This window comes from Cololabis saira, chromosome 11 (genome assembly GCF_033807715.1).
Source record: "Cololabis saira isolate AMF1-May2022 chromosome 11, fColSai1.1, whole genome shotgun sequence".
Taxonomy (NCBI): Eukaryota; Metazoa; Chordata; class Actinopteri; order Beloniformes; family Belonidae; genus Cololabis; species Cololabis saira.
Window position 1 is genome coordinate 44,622,315 of NC_084597.1, and position 16,842 is coordinate 44,639,156.

The 16,842-nt window shown below is 40.9% G+C and overlaps 1 protein-coding gene across 3 annotated transcripts in view; it reads right to left on the reverse strand.

Annotated features, from left to right (window-relative positions):
- Positions 1–16,842, reverse strand: part of man2a1 (mannosidase, alpha, class 2A, member 1) — a 34,934-nt gene that overhangs the window by 8,818 nt on the left and 9,274 nt on the right. For all 3 annotated transcript variants that reach the window (XM_061734579.1, XM_061734578.1, XM_061734580.1), the window contains 13 exons: positions 16,554–16,740; positions 14,897–15,074; positions 13,327–13,517; positions 13,056–13,253; positions 11,192–11,306; positions 10,081–10,148; positions 9,770–9,938; positions 8,655–8,891; positions 5,277–5,405; positions 5,089–5,203; positions 3,071–3,204; positions 2,836–2,977; positions 441–568 (listed from right to left, as the gene is read on the reverse strand). In XM_061734579.1, the coding sequence (XP_061590563.1) occupies positions 441–568; positions 2,836–2,977; positions 3,071–3,204; positions 5,089–5,203; positions 5,277–5,405; positions 8,655–8,891; positions 9,770–9,938; positions 10,081–10,148; positions 11,192–11,306; positions 13,056–13,253; positions 13,327–13,517; positions 14,897–15,074; positions 16,554–16,740 (1,991 nt within the window). The remainder of the gene's footprint in view (positions 1–440; positions 569–2,835; positions 2,978–3,070; positions 3,205–5,088; positions 5,204–5,276; positions 5,406–8,654; positions 8,892–9,769; positions 9,939–10,080; positions 10,149–11,191; positions 11,307–13,055; positions 13,254–13,326; positions 13,518–14,896; positions 15,075–16,553; positions 16,741–16,842) is intronic.

Consider the following 16,842-nt stretch of genomic DNA (forward strand, 5'->3'; position numbering starts at 1 on the left):
AAGAAAGAAAGAAAGAAAGAAAGAAAGAAAGAAAGAAAGAATTGGTGTAGTTTAGTAGTATTTAGTATCTTTTAGAGCAGTGATTTGGCTCCAAAGACTGAATGTGGTGATAGATTTATAGTTAAAAAGGTGGAGTTGAATTGGTATTTTTTTTATCGTCATTTTTATCGTTATCAGGATAAATGCCAGAAATTATCGTGATACATTTTTTAGTCCATACCGCCCATCCCTACCAGGAACCCACCCACTTAACAATGGCCTCCTCACCTGAAGCCCACGCAAGTACCATCAATTATTGAAGTCTTCACCCCTCACTTGGGGTCCGCCGCACACAAAGCCCTCACCCTTATTTGAACCAATCTCTCTTATACGGCCCCGCCTCTAAATAAAAGCCCCAGCCCTGACACAAGCCCTCCCTTACTTGGCTCCGTCCCCCTCACCTGGGCCCTGATCTCCTCCAGCAGCAGGTGGTACAGGCTGGCCGTCAGCTTGTTGTCGGTGACGCCCTGACCCAGCCCGCGGTTGTCGTCCTGCTGCAGCCGCCGGTCCAGCACCACCTCCAGCTCACCTACACAGGTAAGTGACCACACAGGTGAGTTTATCTTCTGCTCACTTGGCTGCTTCCTCTTCTTGTTTTTTATTCAAATTTTCTTTCAACAATTACAGTGTCAGGGTAAATTAGACATGTATAGTAAAGCACTCATCCTTATATCAATGTCCTTGTTGTTCAGTAACAATGGTGGTGTCCTCTTCTCGTCTTCTGTAATCAGTCCATTTTTCACATTTATCCTCATATTGTGTCTCTTGTAGTCTCAGTTTATATCTAATTTTCTCCATTAAAAAAATCTCTTCCACAGTCACATCCACTGCTCCTCAGTCGGAGGGTCTACTTTGTACCACATTCTGGTAATTGTTTTTTACTGGCTGACAGCAATACTCTGACAAGGTACTCATCTTCTTTCTGTATTGTATCTTGTGTTAAGTTCCCCAAGTAAAGTATCTTACATGTTTTTGGTATCTCATACCCTATTATCTTTTGTAAACCCCTCCATATTTTGTCCCAGTATCCTTTTAACTTTTGACAGGACCAGAATATATGTGTATGGTCAGCATCCATGTGGTCACGTGATCTCCAGCATGGCTGCTGAGGAGACACCACCCCTTTCCTAATCTTTGGGGTAATAAAAGATCTGACCATATTCTTCCAGTTGAACTCTCACCAGATCCTGGAGCTAGTGGACGTGCACTGTGTTTTACAGATATTAAACCACTCTTCCTCTGTTATTTCTTCTTTTAATTCCTTTTGCCATTTTTCTTTGATATAAAAAGGAAGAAGAATGACATCAAACTTTTATAAAGGACTGAGATTACTCTGCATTTTTTACCTTCATAAGCTCTCTGAAATACCTCAACAACCTCACTTTCCGTGTCAGTTTTTATCTCGTTCTCATAATAATCCTTTATTTGCAGGTAGCGATATTGTTCATGTTCGTCTAGTCCAAATCTAACCTTCCACTTCTCAAAACTCTGCAGCTTACCCCGTTCAACCATTGTACATATTGCTGTGATCCCTCTTCTTGCCCATTGTTTGAACCCTTAATCATTTGTTCCAGGTATAAACCTATCATCAAATGCGAACCAACTCAATTTCTTTATCTCTTTCTCCAGTTTATACCTTTCAACGACGGTATTCCATATTTCATATTCCATATTTGTATTTTTAGTTATTACATTCAAATGGTTACCTATTTTTCCCAATAGGCCTTTATATGCTATCAAGTTTCGTACTTCAACGCCCGCCTGTTCTACCTCTATACTTTTCCATCTTGAAAAATACTCATTGTTTCACCAATATATCAAAGGTCTGATTTGTGCGGCATAGAAATACTCCTGGAGGTTCGGCACCTCTTCTTGTTTTAACTGGGAATGTTGGACTAGACCAGGGGTCGGCAACCCAAAATGTTGAAAGAGCCATATTGGACCAAAAACACAAAAAACAAATATGTCTGGAGCCGCAAAAAATGAAAAGTCTTGTATAAGCCTTAGAATGAAGGCAAATGGCAAAAGGCGAAATGTCGAGAAAAAAGTTGAAATGTTGAGAAAAAAGTCTAAATGTCGAGAAAAAAATCGAAATGTCGAGAAAAAAGTCAAAATTTAGAGAAAAAAGTCGAAATGTCGAGAAAAAAATCGAAATGTCGAGAAAAAAGTCAAAATTTAGAGAAAAAAGTCGAAATGTCGAGAGAAAAGTCAAAATTTAGAGAAAAAAGTCGAAATGTCGAGAAAAAAGTTGAAATGTCGAGGAAATAGTTAAAATTTCGAGAAAAAAGTCGAAATGTTGAGAAAAAAGTCAAAATGTTGAGAAAAAAGTCGAAATGTCGAGATTAATGTTGAAGTACAATCTCGAGAAAAAAGTCGAAATGTCAAGAAAAAAGTCGAAATGTTGAGAAAAAAGTCGAAATGTCGAGAAAAAAGTCAAAATTTCAGGAAAAAAGTTGAAATGTTGAGAAAAAAGTTGAAATGTCGAGGAAATAGTGAAAATTTCGAGAAAAAGTCAAAATTTTGAGAAAAAAGTTGAAATGTCGAGATTAAAAAAGAAAGGAAAAAGGAAGAAAAAAAAGAAGAAAAAAAGGTCAAACATTTTTGAAAAAGCTCCAGGAGCCACTAGGGCGGCGCTAAAGAGCCGCTTGCAGCTCTAGAGCCGCGGGTTGCCGACCCCTGGACTAGGTGATTCTGCTGTTAGCTATTGTAACCTAAAATGAGGAAGCGTCACTAACACCCTGTGACACCATATCAGCGGATGTCAGGGGTGATCCTTCAGCAGATGAGTGGTCTGACCTGGTCGCAGCGAGGCCACAGCTTGACTCTGCGCGGACAGCAGCGTCAGGCGGCTGCGCGAGTCCTGCAGGAACGCTGACGAGGTCATGGGGTAGAAGTTGGCCTGCAGAGGGAGCTTATCCAGCGTGCGGCGCTGCTGCATCTGCAAAAACCATTACCAGTCAATGTGAGCCGTATCTGCATGTGGCATCACAGCCACAGAGGCCTCTGATTGGATGGTTTGGCAAGTAAAAACCTGGAAGCCATTGAGGTCGGTGTAAAAACGGTTGCCGCTGGAAACGTCGCTGACGAGTCGCATGACGAGCTCGCGGTTGGACTCTGACCTGATGTCCACCATGTTGGAGATCTCCAGGGATTTCCCAGCATGTCCTGGGTCGGACACAGCAAAGTCAGAATGAAAACCAAAGCAATAATAATAAAATAAACAATGTTGGATCAAGTGTAAGCACATTTACTCAAGATTAATAGAAATATTCACAGTTAAACCGGGCATACACTGTGCGATTATCGGCTCGTTTTGAACCGATTTTCCAGTCGTGCGACAATTTTTTGGATCGGGCCGGATTTCAACCCAATCGTTGGTCGTGCCTCGTGCAGTAAACGTGGGGTAACGACGAGAGATTAACACCTCACGACGAGAGATTAACACCTCACGACGAGAGAGTAACACCTCACGACGAGAGAGTAACACCTCACGACGAGAGAGTAACACCTCACGACGAGAGATTAACACCTCACGACGAGAGATTAACACCTGACGACGAGAGATTAACACCTGACGACGAGAGATTAACACCTCACGACGAGAGATTAACACCTCACGACGAGAGAGTAACACCTCACGACGAGAGATTAACACCTCACGACGAGAGATTAACACCTCACGACGAGAGATTAACACCTCACGACGAGAGATTAACACCTCACGACGAGAGATTAACACCTCACGACGAGAGATTAACATCTCACGACGAGAGAGTAACACCTCACGACGAGAGAGTAACACCTCACGACGAGAGATTAACACCTCACGACGAGAGAGTAACACCTCACGACGAGAGATTAACACCTCACGACGAGAGATTAACACCTCACGACGAGAGAGTAACACCTCACGACGAGAGATTAACACCTCACGACGAGAGATTAACACCTCACGACGAGAGATTAACACCTCACGACGAGAGAGTAACACCTCACGACGAGAGAGTAACACCTCACGACGAGAGAGTAACACCTCACGACGAGAGAGTAACACCTCACGACGAGAGAGTAACACCTCACGACGAGAGAGTAACACCTCACGACGAGAGAGTAACACCTCACGACGAGAGATTAACACCTCACGACGAGAGATTAACACCTCACGACGAGAGAGTAACGCCTCACGACGAGAGAGTAACACCTCACGACGAGAGAGTAACACCTCACGACGAGAGAGTAACACCTCACGACGAGCTCCCGATCACAAATCGTGTGCTCGCAAGAAAATCAAACGTGTTTGAAATCCTGGTCGCTCCTCGTGACGGAATCACAGTTGAAGCAGCTACGACCCGATTTGCCTCATCCTTTCACAGAGAGCATGCGCAATCTCTGATGCCACGTCAAAAACTATTATTTGTAGTTTAAAGTGTTGCAAATTCACATTACAAATCATGTTTTAATAGCGAGAGTTTAAAAAAGGACCGCATTTCCCACGTCTGCCAATTCCTTGTCCAATCACAACGTTGTCTAATCTTTTTTCATTTATCGCCACACAGAATGGCACAAATTGCTAAAGGCTGATTTATGGTTCCGCGTTACACCAACGCAGCGTACGGTGCGCGTTGCCGCGTACCCTACGCCGTAGCTCTGCGTTGGTGTAACGCGGAACCATAAATCAGTCTTCAGTGTGTGCTCTGTCTGCTGTTCTGAACACTGCGGTATGCGTTCATTGTTGTGTCTAAGAATGATGGGCTGTGCCCACCCCTGCCCCAAAACCGGCTTCGAGTTCCAGTAAAAGAAGTCCGACGGTAGGATTATGATCGTATAGTGTGAGCAGACGGGTCAATCAGAGCATCGGGTCGTTCAGTGTGAGATGGGGCTGAATCAAACCATTTAAAATATCACACAGTGTATGCCCAGCTTTAAGTCAAAATAGTCAAGTGATTTTTGTCTTGAATGTCTGCTGATCAATCAGTCAAATCGATTAATCAATTAGCATCTAAACCACATGTTAATAAAACTACAGAAAAAGTAACCAGAACTTGTTACCGTTCAGGTGGAAGAGTCGGACCGTGTGCGTGAAATGCTGGAAACAGGAAGTGATTTCAGAGAAGACGGGACCCCTGGTGACCCGGATCAAGGGCGGTTTGGTAAATGAGTAGAGCTGCAGGGAGAGACAAGAGTCAGACGCCAAAGAGAGACCGTTCTGGTCCAACAGTCGGAGGTCCTGGTCGCACCTGAGCACCCTCCTCCCCCGGCAGGAACAGGTAGGCTCCACTCTTGTCCCGATTTGATCCTGTTCTGGTTCCGTACCAAAGGAACTGGACTTGGACTCGACGGACCAGACCGGACGGGAGGCGGAGCTTCTGCATTTCAAAATGAAAGAATGCAATTACATGTCGGAAAGAGAAAACATTCACAGTTTTAGCTTGTGTTATGTGATCAATCAGCTTCCTTCTTCTTCCTTCTTCCACCTTCCACATCATAGGAGCTACTGGCTCAGAACAGCCAGCTCTCGATGCAGACTTTAAATAATTAATTAAATGTTGGACTAAAACATATTGGATCCAAGTTTTTATACGTTTATGGGGTTGTGAGAAGTCAGTGCTTGAATTTATTTTCTGTATTTTTTTCCTCAGAATCTTCCACAAGTGTTTCATGAAGTCATCTGCTTTCACTATGAAATGACCTGAACAAAATCATCTTTAAATATGTTTGTGTGTGCAATCTCTACCCAAATTAAACTTCTTTCAATCACTCCAAACCCCATCCATAACTCCCAAATAGTACTATAGGTACCATCATATCATATCATTGTAAAAATAACAGTCACAATTAATTAGTTAGTCCTAACAGGTGGTGTCCTGAGAGACCACCGGCTCTGGGTGAGGGAGTCTGGGGGTTCCCCACAAGGTTTTTAATGAAGTAGATGCCATTTCTTGCATTCTGATGCATTTGAACAGATTGACAGACATCTACTTTTGCAACTTGGCCTCATTCGTGGCCTCACAAAACAGTCTATTGAAAACAAATTCCTGCTTATTTTATGTCACTGTTGAATTTGGACGAAATCGCTCATTTATTTGCATAAATCTGGCAAATAAAACTAAAAGAATAACAAAAAAAACAAAAGAAAAACCTAGTCCACTCTACATGAATGAAATGATGCAAAGCTTCCAACTAATTTTGAGTTGTTTGGTTTAATGTAACATTAATTTCACGTGTAATGGACAAAAGAACTTCCCTCATGGGATACAGGATTCTGCTTCTAAAAAAAAGAAAATAGAAAAAAAAAGCTGCAGGTCGGCTCATCAAGGGCCCGTGTGTTGTGTGTTGTGCAATCACAGTTCTGAGTGAAATATAGTCCAACTCTGGCTCTAAGACCCCTACTTTTCATCCCTACCCCTAAATTTTGCGCGTTCCCGTGAGGGTAGTGGTGTCCCAATTCCTCTTTTCACCTAGAGGTAGTGGGGAAAATGAGTGTTAGGGGGCATCAATCTAGCCCCTTCAGAGCGAGGGATTTCAGATGCTGACTCGCCGACCGAGAGCTAGAAAAATTTCCCAGAATGCTTTACGTCATCATTTGCAGACTGAATCAAAAAAAAAGCATGGCGGATATTTCTTATTTTTTAGTGAACAAAATCAATATTTTGAGTTAGTTTCTGCATAAAAATGCGTTTTGATTACATTTCTAGTGAGAAATATATATTTTACTTTCATAATATTCACTCAGTGAATGTAAATAATCACTCGTTTGCCCGTTGTTGCGAAGTCTTTTCAGATCTCGCCAGAATAAAGGCTGATTTATGGTTCCGTGTTACACCAACGCAGAGCCTACGGCGTAGGTTACGCGGCGACGCGCGCCGTACGCCGTAACCTATGCCGTAGGATCTGCGTCGATTTAACGCGGAACCATAAATCAGCTCCCGAGCCGGCAGGCAGTTCTCATGCCGAAATTTTTTGGAGCAAATTTCTTAACAGGCGTAGCTACAACTGTTAGATTTCATCTATTAAACCAACATTTATCTTCCTAAATTATTTATTTCAGCCAGTGGTAATTCTCCACAGAGCTGCAGGTTTCTCCCCGGGACGACGGCGCAGGTTGACCTGGCGATCACGTCTGTACTCCGGCTGCTGCTGCTCCGAGCCGGCTGCTCTTCTCATCTCCGAAAACATCAGATCAAATTTCTTAACAGGCGTTATTTGGATAAACTGAGCCCAGGTTGGGGATCTTAGCGGTTACTTTTACGGCTGAAAAAATATTAAAACTTAATAAAGTGTCATATTAACAGCGCTACAGCTGAAATTAAAACAGCTTTTAGCTCTGGGCTTCCTGATATGGTGTGACGTTTGTGCAAACGTAACTACGCAGTCGCTTACGTACCCGAACATAAACCACGCAGTGACGTAGCAGCTAAATTTAGTGGTGGTGCTGAAAAGTAGGGGTAGTGGGAGTATTGGGACTGGGCCCTGGGAAGATTTCAAAGGCCCTAAAATCTGTGGCTTCTTTTTTAGGGCTCGTGGTAGTGAGGGAGGGCTAGTGGTAGAAAGTAGGGGGTGTATTGGGATTGGCCCTTACTGAATTCAATCTCTTCCATAATGCTTGCATAATGTTTGAGGTTGTAAATGGTCTAAACCCCAGACTAATCGGCCTGCTCCCTATCTGCCCCCCCAGCACCAACACCAAACCAGGAACAAACACCTCGTAACGGGTAAACAACAGCGTTTACATTGCACTGGTATGAGTGTTGCCTGCAGGGCCTCAGATCTGGAACAGACTTGATGACGATCTGAAGACGCTGTGTTCTCTCTCCACTTTTAAAAGAAATCTAAAAGTAAATTTACTGTCTACCTATTTATAAAATACCCTTGCTACATGACGGAGATATTGGGATGACTGTATGAATGATTGTATGTATTTGTATGTTTGATTGTCTGTATTGTAATGTAACTGTTTTCATATTCCCAAAGGTACCACATTGCACTGTAAATTTCATTTTTCCTTCATGAACTTTGGGCCCCCTCTCAAAAGCTTTCAATAGCTTACTTTGGGGGACCCATTCATACATGCCAAAGGACCATTATAGATGTCTGATTGGTCTCAATTGTATACATTTATTTCAATGGCTATGTATGAACAAACTAAACTTGAAACTTGAAACTCTTTTCAAATGTTGAAATCAGTAATGAGGATTGATGCACATATTTGATTAGAATGAAAGTGAAGTAATGATAGTTAGATCTGTTAGACATTAGACATTTAGATTTTTTAGCAACTACAAGGTAGATAATGAGGAATTTGGTCATTTAGAACTTTATACACAAGAAACAGAATTTTTAATTAAATTCTCATTCTTATGGGGAGCTAATGCAGTGAGATTAACACTGGAGAGATGTGGTCTCTCGTGTTGAGTTCTGTCAGCACTTGTGCTGCTGCATTTTGGATTATCTGGAGCCTATTTAGCAAATTACTTGGACATCCTGCTAATAACACATTACAGTAATTTAGCCTAGAAGGCTAGAAAGGAGAGGATGTTGCTGATCTTCGCGATATTACGGAGGTGAAAATACAATGAGCAGGACCTGAGGTAAAAAGTGTGAGGGTGAGGTCTGACCTGTAGCAGGCCCGTCTCTGGGGAGCTCCATATCTGAAGGTGCTTGTTGCTGAGAGATAGTGGGCTGCTGGCTGTAGATCCTTGGAGGGGGGACACCTGGAAGTGTTCAGAACGGACTGCTGGTGGGTCGTTGTGGCGGTGGACGACATAGCGGGCCCGGGGCGTGGAGCCAGCTGGTACTTTGGTCACATGATAAGCAACAAGTGACAGAGGAGGAAGTTCTGCGATGAAGGAGAGCTAAAGAGAAAAAACAACTGAGTAGGTGAGAATGAGTAATTCTACAACTCTTCACATAATTCTGGTCCTACATAAACGTTTTGTTAGGATTAGCAACTCGATCAGAGTCACACGCTTCATCTACTCCTTTATTTCACAAACTCCAGATTCTTATGATATCAATATTTTTCAGATATAGGTTTTTATTTATAAGCTAAATTCAAGTGAAGGCAATATTCCTGGACAGTTCAAGCTTTACTTTAAATTAAATTCACAGGTTCATTCTTATTCAACTGGACAATCCTCAGATCTTCATCCTCCTAAATTTCTCACTTGCAGAGTTCAATTTTCGGTGAGATTTAGGAGCACTAAATTGTGGAATTATTTTTCCCACTTGGCAAAGACTCTTCCTCTCTGAAATGTTACAAAAGACGTTTGAAGGACCACTTGACTGCTGTTTTGTAACTATTTTCCCAATGTAATGTTGTACATGTATCCATGTTCTTTTTGTTTGTTTTTTTGTGTTTCACTCATAGTGACATGTACCGTCTTATTTGCTCAGGAGTCAATATAAGTAATATAAGTTGTAAAAACAATATCCCATCCACACTCACACACACTTATTTTTTTGTCTTTATTATTTATTATTTATATATTGCATTATTAGTTTGCCATCACTTTTGTGTAGTTATACTTTTTGTTTTTGTATGTTAATCTTGTGTTCTTTATAACACGTGAAATTTTAATAACTTTGGTAGAGGCTTCATTAAGCCCGTTGGGTTTTTCGCCTCTTCCTGCACCTATAGTATTTATATTTGATATTTCCCTGTATATTTTTAAAACTGTGCAAAACAATAAACTAAACTAATTGATAAACTAATCACCGATTCCTTCCTCACCTGGAAGGACTCTGTGGATGCTTTGCTGGGCTCCAGCCACACTGCAGACATCTGAGCAGCCACGGGTTGACCTGTTTCTGCATTTGCAACGCCAGCGTCTGGAGAGTCTACAACAATGCTGATGACGGAGGTACGAAGCTGCTCTGTTGGGTTAAAGAGGATCAATAACCTGAAACAAAAGCCAACACCTATAATTACTCTAAGCTCAGGTGAGATGTATTTGTGCATATCCGCAGGTATCTGGCTAAAAGAAATTCAGTACCAGAGAGCATTGAGGGTCCACTTCCTACAGTTAAGCCTCACCCCTTTACCTGGGCTCATCACTGAGCATGAGTGGCGTCTTCTGAGGGAGCGCGTCCTGCGCTGAGATCACGTCATCCTGGAAAATTAACACAGTATGATATTCTGTCCAGCAGTATGACAAAACAGTTTATAGAGCCAGCTGCAAAAGTTAGAATCTCCTCTTTAATTATGTGGACAATCCTAAACAGCCTCTTCTGTATTGAGAACATGGAAGAACCAGGGGCCGGATTCACAAAACATTCTTAAGAAAAAAAATCTTCTTAAGTGTCATTTTTTACTTAAGTTCAGTCTTAAGAAAAAAGAGAAGAAGTCATATTCTCCAAAAAAGTTCTTAAGTATTTTCTCAACTTTCTTCTTAAGTTTCTTCTTAAGAAAAAACTTAAGAATAAATGGTATTCTTGAAATAAAAGTTCTCAAATTTGTTTTGCTTTTTTCTTAACTTTAAGACAATCTTGACCTGTCTTAAAATTTCTTCTGTGAAAAGGTAAGACTCTAATATCAACTTTTTCAACACATTTAGCGATGCATCGGTGTAGTGAAGTCTCGCTTCAGGTGCATCCACTGAATATAATGAAATTATTATTATTAATAATAATAATAATAATAATAATAATAATAATAATAAGAATAAGAATAAGAATAATAAGAATAAGAATATAATATCATTTTGGGATACTTGGCTGCTACTGCTGTGTGAACGGTCTGCTGGAGCGGCTACTGAATCCTTCATTTAGTATGCAGTATACAGTACATACTTTGCAGTATGTAGCATGTAGTACTTAGTATGCCATTTCGGATACAGCCATATTTTAAGAAGTTCTTAAGTAGGAAAAATAAGAAATTCGTAAGAAATGACAGTTCTCAAGAAAATATTGAGGAATTGCACTTAAGAACTTTCTTATGAACTTCTTAATTTTAGATCTTAAGACATTTCTTAAGATCGTTCTCAAGAATATATTGGTGAATCCGGCCCCAGAATGGAGAAATTATTTCATCTGGGACTGGTGGGACCAGGGCTGGATCTTGCTCTAACTTTAGAGATTTGACAACTAAACCGGTGAACAGGTGCAAGTCCTGAACCTGACTGACATAAAAAGAGGGGATGAGGTCAAAGGTCACCATTTGCAGGAAGGGCTTGGATTGGTCGTGGTGGTACTGGCTCTTGTCCATCAGGAGCAGCCAGTGGGCGGAGCTTTGAAGCACCTGGCGCAGGTTCAGGATTGCGTGAAACAACCTGCAATACACAGGTTTATTCAGACCGTCAGTGTTGGAAACGACACTCTGAATCAGTTTGAGATTCACGACTACACACGCAGAAACACACTAACAACATGCTAACAACACGCTAGCACACCAGCTGATGGGATGATGCACGTTGGTTAGACGCTAAGGTTAAACAGCTATGATGGAGGGCTAATGACAACTGTTCACACTAAACGAGACCTGTTACCTTTCACCGTTGCCGTAGCGAAGCCATCCTTCAACAGAAAGCATGGAGGGAAAAAAATGAGACAAGAGCACACTAAAGCTAAAGAAACTACACAAATAAAAGAAAAAGATATGAAACAAAACTTCTTTTAGATCATTAACAGTAAATGTAGAAATTTAATTGGTCATGTTTTCTGTTTCAACTTTTAACTCATCTACTTCATCAGGTGTGTTTTAATCATTTACTTTGTGTACTACATAAACATGGAGTTCTCAGTATCCACAGTCCTGTGAAAAAGTAATTACTCTCCTACAACTTTCTTCTTTCTTTTGGATTTCTTGCCAGAGTGTTATGTTTCAGATCATTAATTAAATGTTTAGATCAGACAAATATGACCTGATTTAACACAACATGCCATCTTAAGATATGATTTGATTTCCTAAGGGGGAAAAATACTGTTTATCTAAGTCAACCTGTTCCTGTGTAGAAAAATCATTCGATCCTGATAACTTCCTCTTTCCATGATTTGGGATAACTGATGTTCTCACTCATCTGTTCTCGCCCATCATAGTATCATAGTTTTTCTCATTAAGGTGTGGGCGTCAACTGCGAAACCTGGAACAGGTTAACATTAAAAGCAGATTCTGGTTTCAGGAACTCCACATTCGCGGATGTTCTGAACTAGCTTTTTCCCTCCAGACGGACATATTTTGATCATTTTTTACCTTAATTAAATGTCTGATTCAGAATTAGGGATGGGCGGTATGGACTAAAAAATGTATCACGATAATTTCTGGCATTTATCCCGATAACGATAAAAATGACGATTAAAAAAACAAAAACAATTCAACCCCACCTTTTTAACTATAAATCTATCACCACATTCAGTATTTGGAGCCCCCAAAACAAGTTTTCTTAGCTTATAAAATCACAAAGTAGAAAAAATTACAACCTGATAAATAAAGAAACAGGACAAATAAATAAAAGTTCACTGAAAATAAAATCCAATCAGTGATGACCTCTTCTAATATAAAAAAATGTGCAAATGTGCAAAATGTGCATGTTCCTGTGGTTGGAACATGCCACAAATTGGATACTATTGCAATTTGTTTTCCTAATAGTCAAACGTTCTAATATCAAAATGTAACAACCATTTCCTTCTGTTTTTGCAGACTCTGCACATAATAGATGATGTTTGCTCCTCGTCTCTTTTTAAATCCAAACCAGTTCCAGATAACGAAACTGGAGCCTCGTTTAACAACGAGCTCCTCGCTCTCAGATCCGCCTTCCGACATGTTTGTTACACAAAAACGTCATCAACGGGAATTTATCCTTTTTACTGCGAGATGACAAATTCTTACCGTGGGGAATTTTTTTGACGGTATATCGTGAACGCTAAAATATCGCCCATTCCTACTCAGAATCTTTACTGTTTTCGTATTAAACCTGAATAACGCTAACGCCCTTACAAAAGTTTAATGAGGTATTCTGACCTTTCAACTGAAAGTGAACAACTATTTTGGAGAAACAAATTTTCCAACAGGGAGTATCTACCTGGTGCCATAGTCGATCACCACCGGATCCCGGGCGGTGCCAGTGACGGCATCATGGTGCTGGAAAAGCGCCAGGCTCCGCCTGCCCGTTGTCAGACGCAGGAAATGTTCACGTGCTGGAAACTCTGGAGCCAGCTTATTGTTACCATAGAAACGTCGCATTTCAGCCAACGTTAGGCTGAAAAGGATCTCGGCAGCTCTGCAGAGGAAAAAAGGAGACCTTAACGTTGGCAGGAACCGAACACTGATGCGGACGTGTCCACGCATCTCACCTGAGCGTGGACTCCAGTGTCCGGTCCAGGCGTTTGTAGAAGGGCCGTGATGTGAAGTAGCCGCTCCAGTAATGATCGTCTCGGTCAGCGTATGTGAAGAAGTCTCCACGGACTGTTGGGAGCGATGTCTCTGTGGCGCTCAGCCGCCGATGTAGAGCAGCAAAGTAGTCCGCTAAAGTTCCAAAACGGGCCTGTACAAAACCAGAGAGGATGAAGAGTATTAAAACTGTACTGCAAATGCCACAGTGCACTTAAACGCTCTTCAAGGTTTAACAAAAAGGGGATATGGCTGCTCAAAGATCTAACAAAACATCCACTTTTAATTTAATTATAATTCTAACTTGTTTTTATATATAGTTTTTTATGGTTTTGTTTATTCTATGGTGTTTGTTGTTTTTTTTGTTTGCCTCTACCTTATGTATGGTGTCCTTGAGCGTTAGAAAGGCAAATATAAATCAAATTAAAGCTGCAAGCAGTGATGAACGGACCCTCGCACCCTTGTGCACGTTCAGGCTGCAGTGGAAGCTTGTATGACTTGCATGTAGATTCTTCAGGTCTGGACATTTAGCGGATGAAACCACCCACGACTCTCTATGTCAAACCATTCAAAAGTTATGGCAGAAAATAGGGACTATCAGATATCGACCAATCAGATAAAGGGGCTAATTTGCACCAATTATGTTCAAGGACTCAAAACCATGTCCGATGACACCACCCACGACTCTGTATGTCAAACCATTCAAAAGTTATGGCAGAAAGTAGGAACTATCAAATATGGACCAATCAGATGAAGGGGGGGCGTCTAGCGTCGCCACAGTAACGCTTTTGAAAGAGAAAGGTAATGCGCGTCGTCGCAGGATCGAGACCCACATTTTGATGTATAACACACCTGGGTGCACGTTACGGTTCGGGCCGTATTAACTGCCGAAGAAATAGCATAAAGTGCGCCAAAATTACACGATTCATTCAAAATGGCCGACTTCCTGTTTGGTTTCGGCCATGGCGCCAAGAGACTTTTCTTTAAGTTGCGACATGATACAGGTGTGTACGGATTTTTGTGCATGTACATCAAACCGTATTGTGGGGATTGAGGCACAAAGTTTTCTAGGGGGCGCTGTTGAGCCATTTTGCCACGCCCATTAATGCAAACCATTAAATATCACATTTTTCGCCAGGGAAAAAAGGCCCTCCTTTCCTTTCCTACAGATACAATAGGGCCTTCGAACTGTAAGTGCTCGGGCCCTTATAAAAAAAAAGTATTATTTTTATTATGATTACTTGTCATGCTGGTGTCCAGGTGGTGAATGTCTGACCTTCACCAGCAAGTATTTTACCACAAAAAACTATTTTTAGACCATAAACACATCAAATATACATCAATGTAACAGAAAATTGCCAGCAATAGGAAGAAATTTAGAAAAAAAAGTCATAATCTTGAATATTTGAGTAGTCAGTTAGTACAAATCAGCGGGTTTGCTGCACTCAACTGATTTAAAGTCCAGTTTCCTTGCTGCTGTTTCCTGCCTCTACCCTTAAGCCCCGCCCCTTCCCAGGTGCCCCGTGCACTCACCTTGATGTGGAGCTCTGGGTGCTGGTCGAAGTAGTCGAACAGCTTCTGGTAGTTGTTGAACTGAGCGTCCCACTCGTTGGACTCCACGTAACGAAAGTCATCACCCAGGGTAACCAGTAGAACCGGAGAGCGGAAGAGACGGGATTTCTGCCGGTACTGATCCAGCAGGAGCAGTGCTCTAGGGGGCCACAGTCAGATCAATAACATGAATGACCCACCACTTCACAGCCTCTGTGATTTAATATTAAAACTAATATCTGAAATGAACATGGAATTGATCAAGGTTGACACCTGGTTCAAGGCCAACAAATTATCACTTAATATAAAGAAAAGTTCATACATGTGTTGTTCAAATGTTCATATTTCCAATAACATTTTGGAAAGAATTACGATAACCAAATTTCTAGGTGTTATGATTGACGAAAATCTCACTTGGAAAAATCATATTGCACTCATCTCGAACAAGATTGCAAAAAATATTGGAGTAATCAGACGTATAAGGCATCTATTACCAAGAAAAATCTGTATTAATGTATATCATACTATGATTTATCCTTATATTTCATATTGCAATGTCATTTGGGCAAGTACCTTCATGAGCAACCTCAACTGTATCTTAATCCTGCAAAAATGTTTTATCAAAATGATTACATTCTCCAATAGACTTATCCACCCCATTGTTCCAATCCCTAAGTATTCTCCCTATTTCGGTTGTAAATGTTGTTCAGATTTGTCTTTTTGTCTATCAATCCATTCACAAGCTACTTCCAACCTGTTTTCATTCTTTATTTCAATTAAATTTCCCAATTTTCAGTTAGGTTCAGAGGTTTCTCTTTATTGGAACACCTTACCACTCAATATTAGAGAATGCTCGAGCACAAATAATTTCAAAAAACAAATCACAACTTTTTTGCTAACCCAGCTTAGCAAAGTTTAACAACTAATTTCCAGTTCTTCTCTGCACATCCTCATCACATTCCTGTTTTTCTAGTAATTTAGCTTTTTCTCCTTAGTTGTCCTATGTTTTACATATCTCTGTAGATATTGTTTGTTTCATTATAGGAGGACCACTCGACAAGCCCTTATGGGTTTTTTTGGTTCCCCCTGCACATTTGTTTCTGTTACATTGTATTTCTTTTTTTGTTTCCTTTTTTTTTGCTACATACTGTTCGTCTGAACTTTTGGCGGTTGTATATTTTTTTTATGTGCAAATAAACTAAACTAAACTATTTCACATTTGAAGTGCTAAGTGAGTTTTACTGAGTCACCACCAGCATATATACAGGAGTGTCTCAGAAATTATTATTTTAATATTGCTGATTATAGCTTACAGTTTAAGATTAAGATTCCCAGAATATTCAAATTTTTTGAGATATGATATTTGAGTTTTCTTAAGCTGTAAGCCATGATCAGCAATATTAAAATAATAAAAGGCTTGCAATATTTCAGTTGATTTGTAATGAATCCAGAATGTATGACATTTTTGTTTTTGTAATTGCATTACAGAAAATCACAATATTCTAATTTTCTGAGACAGTCCTGTATAGACCACAATGCATTACAGTAGTAGAGAGAAGAATAAACCTGCAGTGGCATGAAAACAGTCCCAAAAGATGCTATGTGTGATTTCTTCTCTGTGGCTCCACCCCCTACTCACCTTTCCTTGACATTCTCTTCTGTGATTGGCTGTGGAGAGATCTTCCAAGGACAGAAGACACGCCCCCCAGACAGGCGGTGGAAGTCGAACTGACAGCAGACGGCCGGGTTGGGACCACATGTATGAGGCACATCATAGCTGTAGAACGGCATCATGTGACACGTGATGTCACTGCGGGAGGAGGAGTCTGAGACACAGGAAGTGGGTGGCATCAAAAAGCAGCAGGTCGTTTTAAAAAATATCCTGCACTTGTGTGAACTTCTCTGGTTTTTACTCTTAAAACTTTACA